This window comes from Drosophila simulans, chromosome 3R, assembly GCF_016746395.2.
Source record: "Drosophila simulans strain w501 chromosome 3R, Prin_Dsim_3.1, whole genome shotgun sequence".
Taxonomy (NCBI): Eukaryota; Metazoa; Arthropoda; class Insecta; order Diptera; family Drosophilidae; genus Drosophila; species Drosophila simulans.
This window is the reverse complement of record NC_052523.2, coordinates 19,057,596-19,076,026: the sequence shown is the minus strand read 5'-3', so window position 1 is coordinate 19,076,026 and position 18,431 is coordinate 19,057,596. Positions and strand designations below refer to the sequence as shown.

The 18,431-nt window shown below is 42.8% G+C and overlaps 1 protein-coding gene across 1 annotated transcript; it reads left to right on the top strand.

Moving 5' to 3' along the window:
- The first annotated feature begins 5,993 nt into the window (after positions 1–5,993).
- LOC27208327 (calcium uptake protein 1 homolog, mitochondrial) lies at positions 5,994–8,042 on the top strand. Its single transcript, XM_016183922.3, has 2 exons — positions 5,994–6,955; positions 7,012–8,042. Exons 1-2 carry the CDS (start codon positions 6,186–6,188, stop codon positions 7,505–7,507), a joined length of 1,266 nt encoding a protein of 421 aa, XP_016035823.1. The 5' UTR covers positions 5,994–6,185; the 3' UTR covers positions 7,508–8,042.
- Positions 8,043–18,431: the final 10,389 nt, after the last annotated feature.

Here is an 18,431-nt window from a genome sequence, read left to right as displayed (position 1 = left end):
TTAATTTGCCAGACGACTGTGCTGCTGCAATATAGCTGTGTGTGTTTTCAGGTCGCCAGAAATCAACATTTTTCGGGGCGACGTGAGCAATCGAAGGTAATGCACTGGCTTCAGTTCTTTTCCGCTTTTCCAGGGGAAAACTAAAGCAGGCGGGGCACACAACACACGGAAGTAGTTACCATCATGCCAAATATGACAAATGCTGTTGCACACACACACACTGAGACGCAGAGAAAAAAAAGGACCTTAGAAGGAACTATCCTGGACCGACTGACACGTAAACTGCATAAATATAAACGCAGCCGGCGAACGTGCGAGACATGGAGGCGAAATGCAGGCAACTAGGGAAGCTGGCAATCCAATGCAAAATTTAACAAGTTGCACCCACCTAAAGCCCAAGTCCCCCGCAGCGAAGTAACCTCCAAGGAACCGAGACACTGGCGATTAGGGGTCCTTGAGAATAATATACCAAAGGCAGTGAGAAAAAACTACAGGACTCTCAAAGTACAGAAAATAATCTCACGCCTTAATGAATGTAACACATTTGAAACAATGTTAAATCATTATACTATAATTTTATAAATAGATTTATTTAATATACTCAGCTGCACTTCTGACAAATGGTTCGCGATTTTTTTCCAGTCTATAAAGTGTCCCGAAAGTGCAGCTGGGATGGCAGGGAATACCCGAAAAAAGGACCACAAGGGGCAACAGATGCCGCTGGCAGAAGGATACAAACTGGCGCAGAAGAAGCTGCGTCACCCTTTGCGGTTGCCACCAGACAATGACTGTAGCATCCTGCCACACCAGGAGCAACAGCCACAGCAGCAGGAGCAGGAGTTGCAGTTGCAGTCCTGGCGGAACAAAAGCTACTTGGTTGGGGCACAAATTTTAGCTGATTTGCAAACGCAAAATCCGCTTAAGGTTAAAATATGCAAAGTGTTTGTTCGCCTGCTGGCCGAACGGCAAGTGAGAATGTGAAATGACATTTTCGGGGCGTGCCAAAGGCGAAAAGGAACTATGTTTGTATATTGCAATATTGGGGGGGACGCAAAAAAAGCCATAGTCAGACATAGAGCTTTCAATGGAAAGGAGTCGAGAGTCGAGTGACCGGCAGAAAACAAACTGCCATGTCAAAGGCTCAAAGATGTTGGAACAGTCAACAGTCAATGGGCGGCATTAATGGGTCTCGCCTTGGCTTTTTGGCCCAGAAAACCGAGAGGAGCTGGTGCCAAGCCAACTCTTCTCGAGGCTGGCCACAACGAAAGGATATTGCAAATTTACCAAACAGCGGAAGCGGAAGTGCAAAACTAGCAGGAAACGCAACAAAATCGATATCTGTTTGTCTCCAGCCAATAGAACTCACACATATACACTCGCTCAATGGGGGAAATAGAGCAGGATAATAGGAGGAAAAAAGAGGAGTCACCATTGGATCCTGGGGTGCTTCGATGTATGCAAATGCCGCTCGTTACATTTGCATTTGGCCAATGAACTTACTCTGCTGCTACTGCTACCACTGCTGCTGGAAAAGTAGATTTAGATAAATTCACTTTCACAATTGACACTATAAACAGATTGCGGTCCAAATTGCTGGCCACAGGAAGAGCATTAGTTGGAGTTTAAGGAGAGTAAAAACTCGAGGCAGGCCTCCTTTGTAATTGCAATTGTGCAGCTGGGCAATGCGAATTGGAAATGCGTCTCTGTATATTGGGCCAGAATCACCATCACAACCAGACTTCGGCATAATTACCAGCCACATGGCTTGCATAATTATCAATTTACAATCGAATGCACTTGTTTATTTGCACAAATAATTATTTGCATGCTAAAATAATTGCAATGACTGCAAGCAATGCACTGTTGTGTGTGGCTTATTTGCTTTGACCGGTTAAGTTAATTGTTAATTAGCGGCCAGACCAGAGATTTCACCCCCAGGTGAAAGCCCCTACCAGTTGGCCAGGTCCTTTGCCCATTTATCAGCGAGAGGATTTGCAGGACGAACGCTCATTACCGAGCACTTTCTCCTAACTGCACACGCACCATAAAACCCAGTTACGTATGCAGCAATTTTCGAGGCAGCACCATCCCAACACCCAAAACCCAAAGCACCACCCATCGGACCACCCACCGAAATGCCCTCTAAAAGTCATGAAAGATTTATGGCAATGTCAGGGGGTCTGGTGGAAATTTAATCAAACGCCGAACAACCCTTTCGTGGAATACAGAAATCAAATTTTGAAATTTGCAAACTGCGTCTGGGCGAAAACTTTCATATCAGCCCGGAAAAGTCGGTGGGCGGGGTTTGGAGTGCAGGGCCGTAATGGAAATGGCCGAAAATTGCGGGGATCACATTCCACAGCCAGGAATGTGGACCACTCACACTCCCAGGCCCATGTCCTTCTAATACAATACTTACAGTCTGCAGGACAACAGCTGAGGTGAAAATGATATCACACTCGATGTGAGGGGGAGAAATTGTTACAAAGGAAGTAAAACTCTTTAAAGGTGGATCCATTTATTTTAAAGAGATATAATTAGGAATGTGGGGAACAATATATGCCGAGTCCAGAGCGCTATTATCTTGACCGCTGCTGTAAACAAACAGTCTCAGCGGAAGGAAACTGATTCTATGCAGAGTATGTGTGCGTGTGCATTCGGGTAAATTTCATCTTGGAGGAGCAACATAAAAACGTCGAAAACATGGCAAACATTAACGGAAAAACAATTTTCATAAATCTAGAATTATTACCCGGACACAAAACAACACAAAAAACAACAAAAAGGAAGAAGGAGCTCCATGGCAGAAAGCGGAAGTGCGCTGTGTGTCCATTGAGGCAACAAATTTGGCAAAAAAAAAAAAAAAGAGAAAAGAATAAATAAAATTCCAACCAGCATATGGATGATGGAGGTTTGCGAATACCCTGTCGGAAAAACCCTTGTGCGAAGTAAAATGACTCAGAGGCCTGCAAATAAAAAACCCTCGCGAAAAGTTTCTTGGCAAACATATTTGCAAACGCATTTAACATACGATGTCCTGCGAATTTTATTTCATATTTTACGCCTATTTGGGGGGGTTGTTTTATTTTTTTCTGTGCGATCCGATAAGGAGGCCAGAATGGGAGTGCTTATGTAATTGGGAAGCGTTTGGCAAACAAGCCGCCGCCATAAATCACATAATTCACGCTCCACGGACGCGAGTCCTTTTGCCATTGTCTCTTTTTACCATTTTTTCCACTTTCGCCACTGCGTTCTAATTCGATTTTTGCAATCGCTTTGAAGTCCACTCAAATTTCAATAATTCTCCATTTACCATCGACATGCAAACGCAAACAAATTATAGTAAGAGGAGTGAAGTGGGTGAAGCGTAGGAAAAACCGGGCGGAAAAGCGAGCTGAAGACATCAACTGTCGCTGTGAAATCTGTTATTAAGCCATTTATAGTTAAGGCAAACAAAGCACAAGCGACACTTGAATGCTCGAGTGCTTATAGACACACTTTTCAATGGCTTATCAAAATCTTAAGCTGACGACAATGGCAGACCGGCGACAAAGGAAAACCCCCTTTACACACACACACTCATGCACACACACACACACACATGAGAGACAATTTATAAAATTAAAAGTCTTGGGGGGCAGGCAAGTGAAAGAAATGCAATGGCAGGCAACAAAAGGGGCGAGAATGAAATTCGCCGAAAGAAAGACAACTCCTCGACCGATTTCCCGGCTTTTCCGCTCAGCCGATTGGAAAGCCGTTACTGTGCAGCAGTTCGATAAAAGTAAGTGGGTGAGTGGGTGAAAGGGAAAGCTGTACACCCACCCACACATTCGGCCCACTGCATTTGGCATATGCCGTTCATATTAGTTCGCAGAATGCCTGCCAATCGCGAGGGGAAAATCTGTGTGTGTCAAGTGGTCATGACAAATCCGCCAAATACCAAAAGCGGTTTCGCGATTTGCATATGCAAAGCAGCGCGGATTTAGCAGAGAAAAAAGTTATCAAAAAATATTAGCAAGTAATAGATAAATAGTTATGGTCTAATATGGGAATTTTAGATTTTATGGCTATAACATATTTATCCCTGCTCCTTTTTTTGTCATTATAACTTAAGTTATAGGTATTTTTTTCAGTGTCCATGCAAAGTAGTTCATTAATTTGGCACAATACCTACTACTTTATGCCACTTTCACCATTTTCATTTTCAGGTTGTGACACATGACAACAAATCACAAACGCTAGCAGTTTACAATTGATGTTAAATCAAAGCAATAAACAGCCTGCAAATTTGTGATTGTGTGTGGTTGGGGAAAAGCCGTATTTGTCACCCACACTCAAAGGCAGAAACGTGACAATTTCTGTCATTCTGGAGGCATATCCGTTTCCGTTTCCGTTTGACTTTCACTGCACTGCGAGTGCGGCTGCTTTTTTGTTTAACTTAATTTTCGGCAGCGCACAAATGCTCGACTGGCTTTGGCGGCACCTTTGTTTATGCTCTGATTGTTGTTTATGTGAACCGGGCAAACACACTCGCACACTCCACACATATGCAAATGTCAGGATGCGAGAAGGCCACGATGCCAGGACAGCCGAATGCCAGCGAATCGGACAAAAGGATTGGGCTACGGGTTGACAGGCGTTTGACAAAAGGGAGGCCTAAACTTTTGGCCCGGCTTAAGTGGCACGGCGAGCATTATTCACCTGGTTGGCCACATTCCCATTTGCCAACACCCAGATCCCGTCAGCTGGGAATTTCCACCGGGATACGTGAGCAAAGTGGAGCAGCACGGACTTTTCCAAGGCAAGTGACAGGCTTTAATCAAGTGTCGAACAGCATGGGCAAATTAACATGCGGGACGTGGCATCGAAATCAATCCGTTTGTCAATCAGCATTTACACCAATCAGGCTTTTGAAACGATATTGTTAGAAAATAGCTGCATATTGTCTTTTCAGTTCTGAAATAATGTTATCGAAACTCGAACGGAAGGAGAACATTTTCGGGATTAAAATTAATTTGCGAATATTGTTGTTTGAAGGCTACAATTTAAACAAACACTTTTTCAACTTTGTCATCTCTTACGTTTGCCTGCGAAAATATTTATTAGTGCCATACAAATTTGTTTTATACAAATTATTTTAAAGGCAGTGAAAATAATTTAAAACAAAGGAATTTTACGAGTAGCTAAAGCCTAAATAAATGTTTACACTTCAATATAGTTTTATAGAAATTGCACATTAAATGGTGGACAAAATTGTGATGCCCTCAACAAAAGATACAATTTAAAATAAGTTGTAAATACCGTGTGCATTTTTCAATGCAATATTCATAGACACATAAAAGCCTAATCAAAATTCATAAATAAGTTGCTTTTGCTTTTTCCGAACAGGCTTTGTATAAATTTGTATACAAATTATTTTTCATGATTCATTAGAAATTTTTTGTATAACTCGTCTTTTATTCAGCAATATACATATCTCACACGTCTTAGCCCCATTTTATTAGCCGAATGCAGGACTTGAAGACCCATCGAAAGTTTTGCGAGCCAACGAGAGTCCTTGAAAGCGAAACTTACCAACGAGGGTCCTTCACAGTCGCACGCCGGCCGAGAATAAGAAGTTGGGGGCAACTTTTTCAGATATGCCGAGCACCTCAGTACAATGGCAGGCGAAATTGCCAGCTGACCGCCCATAAATGCATAGAAATCCAGTGCAGAAATTAGAGGAAATCCACAAATCGAAGCAAACTTTTTTGCCACACCCCCTGCACCGCATGGCACCGCCCCGTTTATTGTTCGCAAATTTCCCTGGGGCCTTATAAAGTCCAGGCACCCAGCCACCAACACCATCTCACCAGAATTTCCGTAGTGCAAACATTTGCGCTCCTGATTACTTTTAATGCTTTTCCATCGAGAGAGAGTGTGTATGTGTGTGTGTGAGTGTGGGTGGTCCGGGGGGAGGGCTGGAAAAATCAGCAAGAGGCCGAGGCCTGGCAACATCAATCAGTTCAAGTTTGGCTGCAAAAAAAAAAAAAAACCAAAAAATATAAATAAAAGGGAAATAGGAAAATATAAAAAAGAAAATTGACCCAAATTCTGAGCAAACATAAATCGTTTTCCACTAGCCAAATTCGCAGTTCCATCATTCGTGACTCTTCCATGTTTATGATAGTTTGAAATAGCCTAATATGACGCGCTTCTGGCCATTGATTTTCTCATGCTCCCGTTCGGCTTCCGGAATTTTCTCGCACTTCTTGAGTGACCAAAATGGTGAAAATTGGCCATGGTCTTCTGCACTCCATGCCGCCTCTACATTTGAGGAGGATCAAAAAACCAATAGGCGCAAGCGTTTAAGTCCTCATCGGGATTCCTTTCGTGATTATACCATCATGCAGTATGAAAATCGACTGAGACTGCACGCCCATCCCACCAAGATTTTCCGCTACTTTGCCACCATTAAAATGAAGAATAAATCTGGTAAATGGGAACTATACATGACTCCCAGCGACTTCCTAAGATCCATTCAACCCGGATTGACGCAACCAGAGAACTTGGGCCTGGACAAATTCCATATTCTGGATGAGCAGGCGGCCAAAAAATGGATACCGGAAGTTAAAGATGATAGCATCTTTCTAAAGATCGAGGATCGGGGCTTGCTGACCTACAGTGACTATGTGCTCCTGACCATCCTGCTCTCCATTCCGGAGCGAAATGTACGGATTGGCTTCAAGCTGTTTGATTTGAATGGTGATGGCGACGTGACCATCGATGAACTGGACACAGTCTTCATGGCAATGACGCAGGGTGAAGTCTCCATGATGAATTCCCACTTGAAGAGTCACTTCTTCGGACATCGACTCAATAAGACCCTGAGCATTGAGGAATTCCTGGAGTTTCTACACGCCCTGCACATCGAGATACATACGGAGCAGTTTCAGAATCTCTTGAAGGAGTCCAGGTAAGTGAACATTTTCAGATAAAATATCATAATTCATGACATGATGTTATATTCAGTTCGGTGATCTCTGAAGTGGACTTCGCCAAGGTGGTCCTGGGACTCAGGAAGTCACGAAGCGAACGTCGTGAAATCCTCAAGCGGGTCAAGAACAAGTTTGGCAAGATGGACCGTGGAATTACTTTGGAGGAGTTCTTGGCCTTCTTTCGGTTTGTCCAGGATGTGAGTATAATGGATAACGCCCTCGCATTTTACTATTTCACCGGGGCGGATATCTCACCGAAAACTATGCGGCACATTGCGTACGTAGTGTCCGGCGTAAAACTCTCGCAGCATCTCACGGATGTGATTTTCTGCATCTTCGATCGGAATAACGACAACATTATCCAGCGAAAGGAATTCACAGATATGAGGCGACAGTGGATGCATCCCATACCGTTGCGAAAAAATCCGGAGCTCTTATCCAAGATGTGTATCGTGTGCAAGTGCACCTGGAAAATGCTGTCAACCTGGGAACTTAGAAAACCTCATCCTAGATACTTGCCCCTCTGGTGATTTCCTTTGGGACTAAACGCTTTTAGTTGACTGACAAAGGTACACTGCGACAAATGGCACTGTGAATTTATTATTTATTAAAATTTATAAATCCATCTGATTACTTTATTGATTACTATGAGTATGTAAAAAGAAGTATGCATGAATGGCATAATGTCACCTGACATGTCAAAGCTTTTAATCAGCTTTCTCTCTCAATGATTTGAACAAAAGCGCGGATACCTACAATTGACTTAGTCCTGCAGGGAGGGACGATGGGGTCCTGGCTCAGAAAAGCGCAGTCTGTTTGCTCTGGTCTTGAAACGTTTCAACTTCACAAGCCGCCAAGTTGAACGAGTTGAAAAATGAAGCGAGTCTACGGGACGAAATCCATTTTGTTGCTCCGACACTCGAGTTGCGTGCGAGCGATGGGAAAATTCAAATATAAAGCAGATTCAGCACCTCCACGACCCTCCAAACCAAAACCAAGCCCGACGACCACGTGGCTTACATGACTTTGAACTTTTATCACCTGCTGCCAAACGCTGCCAGCCATCCGATGAGTGGGTGGGTGGCCGATTGGGTAGCGATGGGTGTACAGATGGGCTCGGAATGGGTGTAACCCGGCACTTACCAAAACAATTTTAAATACTTGCGGTAGCACGCACTCGAGGGTCGAGGCGTGTTGAGTTGAGTGGAGTGCAGAGGAGTGGAGAGCAGCTGAGGTCCTGGAGCGGCGAGACAATAGTTTGCCACATACACTTTATCTGGACATTGGCAGCCGGCCACAAGTTGATGACCGTAGGACAATTAGGGAGCACAGGCATTCGAGATATTTGTATAATTCACTCCCCTTCGCAATGTGTGTCAACATTATTAAATGTAACGAATCCGCTGTCATTTCCAACTGAAAATGGTTTCAGTGAACAATAATTAGTGTTTACATCCATTAGGTGTTGTTAATTGCGGGTCTCGGATACGAAAGTAGTTCATAGAAAATTATATAAAAATTTCTAGTTTCATATTCGAGCTTATCTTTGGTCCTGCATTAAAAAGCGACTGTTAATTGCCTTGAATGGGTAAAAATACGCACTGACTATCATTTATGGACGCGAAGAGGACCGAAACTTTTAACAATTTACTAGCTGCCCGAGTCCATGAACTCCATGGTTTAGACGCTCATAAACATGTCGAGGTTACCTAGTATCGTACTATGCCATACCGCCTGCCAACTTTCACACAGCACTTTACAAAAATCAAACTCATGTGTGCTTACTACACGTGTGCGCTACTACTACCAACTGAACCGAAGGCAAAACCCTCGCAGTTGTCTGTTCGCAAAACTTTGAAACTCGACGCGTCAAGGAAGTGCGATAAAAATAAACATGGAAGTTCAGGGGTTTGCCAAGTTGATAGTGCCACGCCCCCCTTGCGAAAGTGCAGCGGTAACCGCAAGGACTTGAAAATTATTAGAAAGAAATGCCACAAATTCTGGTTGCTGGCCAGAAATCAATTAAATTGGCAAGAACTGCTGCACTGCTGCTGGTTAGCCATAAATCAGAAATTATTATTTTGGATCTCAGTGTGGCCTGTAATCATGAAATCAGCATCAACTGTCAATGGGATTTTGTTGAAAGTCAGAGCCGAGGAAATTCTCCATTTCAAATAAATATTGACCAGCCTTGTTATGGTGCTGGCCAAAAACGCAAAAAGGGCATTTATAACATTTTAAATTTCGTAGCCAAATTACAATGCTCATGTGCTCGACCACAAATTCTGCTGACTGACCTGAAACAAAAATGCTGCTGTCTCTACTCGATTTTCCACTGGCCAAAGTGTGTGTGTGTTTCATTTCAAATGCTCGGTCGAAGCAATAACGTTTGACTCTGCCTATTTGACCAGTTTTCCGGCCCCTTAACCCGCTTTTCCTTCTTTCCTTCCATCCCGAAAAGCCTGACAACCTTACGAATTCATACCACTTTTGTACCCTTTTGTGGGCCTGCTTTTATGTGTGAGATATTCAAATTTATAAATTATGCAATTTTATGGTTTTAAGGCGTAGAATGTGCAAAAATATTATTTTACACACATTTGTGCTCGAGCATGGAATCACACAATTTGCAGGACGACCAGGTGAGTGAGCCTCCGTGCCCCATATCCTTCCACAGATTTGCCTTCCAGCTGCACCACTTTAACATAATTTGCATGAATTTACTCTAATGCTCCGGATGCACAGGTTGAATTTTGGCCAGCGACACTTATCTGAATTATGAATTTGCAGGTGCTTATCGGTCGGAATAGCCACACACATATAGTACATATGCATATATCCTGCAGGGGATATGGCGGAGTTCCCTTTGAAGATTTAGGCAGCTGCAAATTTTATTTATCATCTAAGATACGCAAAGCACTAAATCTGCTTGGCGAAAGTCAAATGCCGACAATAAATACACCTTTAAATCGCATTTAAATTAACTGCCGCCCTCACACCTGAATGGCTGAATGGCTGGTTGGCTGGATAATTAAGTTTCACGACTTTTGCTGGCTTTAAGCCCTTTTCCGGCTTTCCGAGCTTTCCCAGCCCGGCATCGCTTTAACGTTCTGCACTTCTACGCGCATTGAAAAGTTGCCATTTAAAGGGATTAAAAAGTTTTTCACATCATTTCCTGCCGATTAAAATGTTCAGCGAGCAAGAACGACACACTGCCAAGTGGCTGGCTGAGCCCTAACTATTGCCCTGCCATCGTTTGGCGGAGCCGGAGTTTCAGTTTTCGAGGACACAAAGGATTCACATGTCGCCGAGCAAAGTTTTGCATCAGTCTGCGCTCTCGTAAAGCTACATTTACTTACAACTTGTACCGTGAGTTACGGCAAGTATTAGCACACAAGTGCTCTTAAGGGGCCTCACATTGCTTTTTCATTTTTAAATTTACCCAAAAAATGCGACCGTCTGGCTGGGCTCATCAAGTGAAGCTGATTGCTCGACTATCGAATACCCAATGTGGAAAAATGTGTTGCACACTTAAGTGGCACGCTTATGTCACTCAAATTGAATCCGTTTAAGGCATGCACATCTACTAAAAATCAAAATATATATATGATATACCCCTAAACTGCGCCATTAGTTGGTACTGAAATCCACAGAGGACAAAATGTTCTGCGGCTTGTTTGATTACGTTTCATCAAACGTGCCTAAAATCCTAAAAAGCACACATGTCAAACTAATAAAGTTTAAGCGAGAACGTTTTGATAACAACGTTTTGGCCAACAACAAGAGCATTCACATAACAACAGCCAGTAAGTTGGCTTTATTTTTTGCCATTTTTTTTTTTTTTTTTTAGTCGAGACCAGACTTTCTCCTCCCCCCTCAGGAATTTACATACACATTCTCCAGCCAGACGATTGTACATTTTAAATGCTGTGACATGAGAGCGGGTAAAAGTTATTTAAACTTTTTCTTTGCCATTCAAGTCCTTTCTCTGGCTGCTCTGATGAGCTCCACTCATAAAGCACGGCTATGTTTGTTTTCCAGTTTGGCACAAACGAGCATCCAAGCAGCCAGCCAGCCAGCCATTCAGTTGGCATCAGCATAATGATGATGAATGGCCCCTGCTGACATATGAAGCGCATTAATACAGTCTGTGCCATCGGATCGGATGGGATGCCATCGGAGGTGGGAATGGGAGTGGGTTTGGGATTGGGATTGGGGCAGTTCCCGAGGCAGCGGGACACCCTGCCAGTCCAGGACAGTTCGCTCATGAGATTCATATGGATGAGCAGCCATATCGCTCCTGTTAACGAACTCTCGATGGTGTTTAAAGGATTATTAGGTTATCGAACACAAACAAAAGAATTGAAGGAATGAAAGACCTAATAACCTAGTTCAAGAATTAAATCGATTTTGATCAATGTAGATAATACTTTAAATATGACTTAAATGCTCACTCAACTTCGTTAGCCATCAAATGGTTTTTTTTCTGCTAGTTCGCATACACAATTAATTAAAGCATATTCAATGTTAATTATTTAAGCACGTAAAGCTGATTACATAAGATAAGCAAAGCGAAATCCGTTATAATTTATAATTACTCCACGCTTTATTGACTTACTTATGCAAATGACTTTGTTTTTGCAGTTAATTATCTCATAAGTTCGTAATTGTTTGCATGCACTTAAAATACAACTTAATGAAATAGGCAAGTGACGTGGATACGATAATTTATTTATGTTTCATATGCTGCCCGCTAAATTGAAATTTGTCGAGGAGCCTCAAACTGTTAATTTCCACACAGCGATTAAATATTGCATTTATTAAGCCGCATCTGTATGGCAGTTCGTTGAATACGGAATTGCGCAAATTACAATTAAATAAGTAGTCAATGGCCTGTAAAATGTTGTATTAATATTAATGAAACAACAATGGCCCGACTAGGTATTCTCGTAAATTATTTGCAGATTGTAGCTTACGCCAATTTAAATTCTGATTACGGTCAGACCAATTTCCCCGCATTCGAAAGTATTGAAAAAAAATAAATATACTTTTAATTAAAACAGTAATTGTAATTACCTCGCACACGGCGAGCCATAAAATGTAATTATCTTGCGTAGTTGTTTAAAAATATTGAAAAAGATGCCTTGGCGAGATTCTTGAAACGGAAACATTCGCCGTCATATCAACATTTACTCCGAAAAAAGGACGAAATCGCCCAGCAACATGTAGCCAGCAATTTGATTTCCCCTCCGAAGGACATTAAACTACCCCTGAATGGAAAACACCACCCACCCCCCAAGTCACCCGGCACATTTAAATCAAAATTAACCACAATAAATACATGCAGTTCGTAATCAAGGCAAAATTGCATCAAATATTAATATGGAAAGCGCATTAATTTAACAATAGGCCAAATGCATTATATTTAATATGGGTTCCTGTCCGATTTCCCAATGCATAATTAATGCCTCGGATCCCGCAAAAGTTTATCAATACCTAAACGTCTTGGGGTTGCACAACTTTTTTAATAAATTAAAACCCAACAAATGGGAAGTGATGTTGCCGAATAAAAGAAATGAAAATATGAAAATCAGCCAGGTAAAAGGGAAAGCGAAAATCACAGCGAATGATTAATGTTAAAGAAATATAAAATGTGGCAAGCGATTAAAAGGCGGCCTTGGCAGTAACGCATTTATTTATGGCAATCATTTATCATTTGTTGGCCGGACAGGACCTCTGCCACGCCCACTCCCCGTTCCTCCCCTGCCTACCAATCCGTTCAGGCTAGACAGGATGTGTGATAATGCAGCGAAAGCATGCGCGGCACAAGGACCTCTGCCATGCCAACTTTTGCAGCCCAGCATTTCGATGGCGGCCCACATGCCAAACAATTATTTATTTGATGCTCCAGCAGCTACCTTTTGAATAAAAAATGTACCATGCCCATCGATACAACAGGATTGGCTTGGTGAGGGTCTCCGAAAAAGTGTGTTCGTGTCCCTCGACAAATGGAGCCAGCTCCACCGAACGCCAACTGCCCGACTCCAGTCCATTCGATTCCATACCACTGACATGTGTCAATCAGAACAGAAACCGGAACAGGGAAATAATCTCCGCTCGGACTGGACTTAAATGTATTATGACAAATATTTTGCAATCTCTGTAGCGGACTGATGGGCGGGGCAAGGTGTCCTGGCCTCACTTTTTTACTCTACACTCTTAAAAAGAAAGGGGTGTATTGGAATGGTCAAAAGGATATTATAGCCTCCTGGTTATTTAATAAATATTTAAACTAAATGTCAGTTAAAGCTTGCTACGCAGATAGTAAGGGTTTGTTGTCTCACTCCATTGTTTAAACCTTAAATACTGCTCTTAAAGGTAGTGGGTATCCTTGAGCCTAGAATATCCTTCGCCGACTTATTCTTGTCTGTCAAGCAGCGCACAATTGCGTTAAAATAAAAATCATTTCGTTGCAAATTTATTGCGGCATACGACTGCGTTTGACATCGACTTTTTTTCGGTGCCATCTCTCCTTTCTGGCGCCTTTGTTGCAGCCAACGCATATCCCGACGCATATCCTGACGCATCCTGATGGCGCTCACTCTCACTTGTTGGCGGCAAGGAAATGCACGGCGCATTTTCGCTTTCTCTGCGAATTTCGCTCGCTTTACTTTGCTGAATGCTCCGGCCGTAAATCAATTTTATATTTATTATTTTATGAATCGCAATTGCTTTTATTTCCATTTTTATTTTCAATTTGAACCGCTTGGCTTGGCGTTGGCGAGCGGCACTTAAGTACGCATCGTTTGCATGCGCGGCTATCGCGCAATTTAATTTACCGTATGGCGCACGAGCGACCTTAATTGGAAATATGTATTCGCATGTGTTCGCCGTGTCCGTATCTGCACTGCTGTCCTGATGTCCCAATGTCCGTTTTGTCCGTTTTGTCCGTATGTCCTGATGTCCCGATGTCCCGCTGTCCGGTTGTCCAGGTGTCCGTGGAGTCCTTGCCTCCTGTTCTTGCCCCAGCTTTGCAGCAATGATAGCGCACAGCACGTAATTTTGTGGTCAAGGCGCCTCTCATTTCACTCGACTGCAGCGGAAACGCGCTTTAAGATAACATAAAATTAATTTCGCAGAAATAACGCTAAAAATTACGAGCACTTCCAAGCTCCACAAAGGTAAGTATTTCATTAAGATTTTACATTTATACAATCAATAAAGGAATAGCATTATATATAAACCATATTTCAATATTAGTTGCTAGTTTAGTTATAGTTTAAGTTCTCAAAATTCATGATAAAATACCTGAAAAGACTGATATATAAACCCACTCACATAAAGCCAACACCGAGGTAGTTTTACTTGTGTGTTCCACCGACTAATTGAAATACTTTACACTAATGACGGTCTCCATGCTAATGACACGTCCAAACTACTTATTAAATTGGCAATGATTCGCGCGGCGCGAATGAATCGCATTCGCCAGTTATTCAGGCTGTTTGTTGATTGTTGGTTTCAGGGGAACAAATTGAGGTCGCCTCCACATATCGCATGCAAATTTGGCCAAATCCATTCAGACCGTTGAAACTCGGACCAGAAAGGCTGTGAGATCCTTTGCGGGAAGGATGGGATGGGTGGATTGTGGTGCCTTTGTAATGTGTACACATTAACGAAATTTGCATATTAATTAAAAGTTAACGACGCTGTTCTGTTGTTGGTATTTTGCTATTGGTTTCCGGCCCGTTGGATGCCAGCTGGCGGGGCCAAAAATCATTTACCCACCAATATACACAGCCATCTAGCATTGGTTTTGTCGGAATGATTTAATCTTTCGCTATTTCACAGGATGTCCCAGCCATCAACAGCTGGCTAATTATGTAAGTTCATACAATGCCTGGCGGGGGAAACTGGCTCCTTATCCCAACTCAGTTTCCCTCTGGCCTCGCATCGATTCAAAGTTATAATTGCTGGGAAACTTTTGGCTAAAATACATTCAGCCAAACATCGTCGATTTGATTGCCGTTGTTGCATTTCGAGTTAGGCAAATCCAATTTTCAATTTGCCAATTGCATCAAAGGCCAAAAGGAAGAAGGATGTGAGTGTGTGGTTATAGTTTTGGATTAGTAATTGGCATAAGGAAAGCACAGTCAATGGTTCAGGAATCAAGTGGGTGGGAGAGTTCGGTCATGCTGGAAAATCGCTTGACTCTGGCAAAATATCAAAAATTGTTATGAGTACAGTGCTGTGTGTGCCTTCAATGTCAATTTGCACATGTGCATATCGGAGGCAAATTTAATAAAGCTTGAGAACAAATTGCAAAGTAATTTGCGGGGTGTTTGCCCAGAATGGGTAGCCACTTGCCAGCTAAACCTAAAGTATTGTATATCCAAATCGGAATCGATGCAGTTTGCAGTTTTGTGCAAACCCAAATTGAAATGACAATGGACAATAGGCCAAACCGCACACCGAGAAACACACACACACACACACACACACAATCCCCCCGATTCCAAATCCAGAATAGTTGCCTCCAGAGGAGAGGCATCTCGCCACAGCCCATTGGGCTGGGAGTGGTCAAGTCAAGTCAGTTGGAGCAGAACAATTGAAATAATTGCCCAAAATGTGGGTGGGAGCTACAGCTGGAGCAGGAGCTAACCGATGTCTAATGGGAAAGAATAAAACACATACACGCAAACTGCAGAAAGGATAACCGAAACCTGCAGGCACAGCATGTCGATTTCCCAATGCCAACGCACAGGTAAATGGAAAGAAATGTAGTTTGTGAAATGCTGCTCGATCGGTTCTATCGACGCAAACCATACTGTGTAATTTAGTTATATGCTAGGTCCCTTTTGCGGTCCAACTAATTACGGCAATAATATTTGCCCAAACAGGACATGAGCAAGGTCCCTGGCCAAAGGAGCCACACATAAATCCTGGCCTCCAGTCGAACGGAGCATCTCTCATTAGAGGGATGACCAAAACAGAGGGCACCATTGATAAACACATGAAATATGCCTCCGATTTTGGAGCTCCGTTTCGGCACATTAACAGAGCACTCAGTTTTCGGTTCAGTTTGGGTAGAAATCCAATTGATTGATGGCCAGGCAGCGCGTCAAGGCAAATGGCCATTGGATATGTCTTGGCCCAGTTTAAAACTAGCCTAAGTTCTTAAACAAACCAGCTGGCTGGACAAACTAAGAATGCCAGACAATGAAATTTTCAATAACATTTTTAGCAAATCATTCGAGTGACCTCCAGTGAGCGAGAGAATAAATATTAATAACTTGGTCACTCAGCGCAAAAAGGTGAAGGCTAAGCCCAGTTCTCCAGATCCCCTGGCACCACAAACAGAATCCCAACTGGCGGATAGAGCTTCTCAAATAATAATAATAAAAATAATAATAATAATAATAAAGCAGCGGACGCAGCACTGCGAGGCACGTAAAGGAGGGGCAGTGAATAGACAAATAGTTTTGTTGCTGATGACAATACAAAAACAGTTCAGACAGGACAACAGCACAAAGCGGCCCGAGCGGCAAAAAATAAATATAAAAAGGATTCCTCCAACCGGCGCATAATAAAGAACAGCCAGTCAGGGTGTTTCCAGCCCACTTTCAGTTCGGTTTGGTTTCGCTTGGGGTTGTCACAGCAAAGGGTCTCCAGGCACTTGAAGGAATAAGTACATTTGTTTGAAATTCAAAACTATGTTAATCCAGAAATACTTGAAAATTGTAGGTGTTATAGCAGGATATTAGATTAAGGTAATATTAATTTTTAGCAATTTTAAGCACAAATAACATCTGAGATAAATCTATTGTTAACTTGAAGACTATGCCTACAAAGTATGACATTTTCATTTCAGTGCAAGCAAAATGGAAATATTTTTATAAACTCGCTGCTGGCACATGAATAGACGAGCGAGCATAAGAATGCAAAGCCATCTACCTATGAGCGAGCCACTCTGGCTTAGCCACATGCCCAGTCCTGGTCTAAATATTAAAATTCATACGCCATGTCGTACAGCCAAATCAGTAGGGCTCGGTGTGGTGCCACTACTCAGGGTGATGGGTGGTGGGATCTGGGCTCTGGGTGCTAGTAGGAACTGCTACTGCTGCTGTGACAACAATCACAACGATTTTCATTAGGCAAACAGCAGTGGCACAGCATATTTGCCGTGAAGCGGGATTGGGCCAAAGGAAGAGAGTACCAACTACCAACTACCATTCTCGTACAACAATTGCACAATTTATGTGGCATATATTTGCCGCACAGACGGCGATGGTGCTCTGCTGGCCAGGTCAACTGGCCTACTACCAGACTGGAGCTGGAGCTCCGTCAATCCGGCAAACCTTTTGCACGCCTCCACAACGTGTCCGACAATGCCATGAAACGAGCCGTTAAGCTAACACAAAAAGAAAATACTCACTCGTTGGGGCTAAGCGATATATATATATATATATATATATGCATATAGTATAACGGTAGAGATATAGGTGGAGTGGTGCGCCGTGTACACTCGAGAAGTAAACTGCAAAAATATTACAAATTCAAAATGCTAAATGTGCATTTAACTTGTGTATTTATGTAAATCTCTCGGAAATTATTTCCCTCCCACAGCCCACGAAAGGTGGAAGCGGACATGAACTACGACTTGTGGAATCCCCAATCCTCATTCCCAATCTCCACCGCCCAACCGCTCGACTGCAAATCATTTGAATATACTGGTATTTTTCATCCATTTCTGTTGTCAGTCGCTCTGCCACATGTTCATTCCCATTTCGATTCCGCTCGCCTTGTCTGCCAATTGTCACCATTTCGGATTGATGGCAAAGTGAACGTGGAGCGCTGCTCCTTCTTCGCCATTTATGCACCTCCAGACCTCCGTACCGCTGCGTCCTGGTCATGGTCCTGGTTTTGGGTTCAAGTCCTAGTTACTGGACTGGCGGACTGGCGGTTTCGGGGGAGCTGCCAGCGGCAGGAACCACAGTCCTCCGGTTTTCGTATAGTTTTCGCTTTACTTTCGGTTCATAACTGAGCACGGATATTTTACGGGCTGCTGTAATAGTATCTGTGCTTTTTTTAAGACTGCCAATAAATCTGCACAACTTTGCAAAAGCGAACAGTCGTTTGAGACGTTTATGCGTCTTGAATTCAGGAAATATCACTCTAATACGTTCGAAACTATAAGTTCATAGCGTAATTCCTTCAATACCCTTCCTTTGATGTATCCTGCCACTGTTTTAGCCTAAGTAACTCAGTCTTGAGCCCCACATGTTAACGTTTCATAAACTTTGTGAATTATTAAGTGCCGAATTTGGCATGCGTGTAAACATATTACGTAGGAGGAGGTGCCGCAAAAGTACAGTCATGAATTTACCTTGGCGTGGATTCATTTGCGTCACGTTATTGCATATTTATGGCGACTGCCCTGCACCGAACTAAACTACG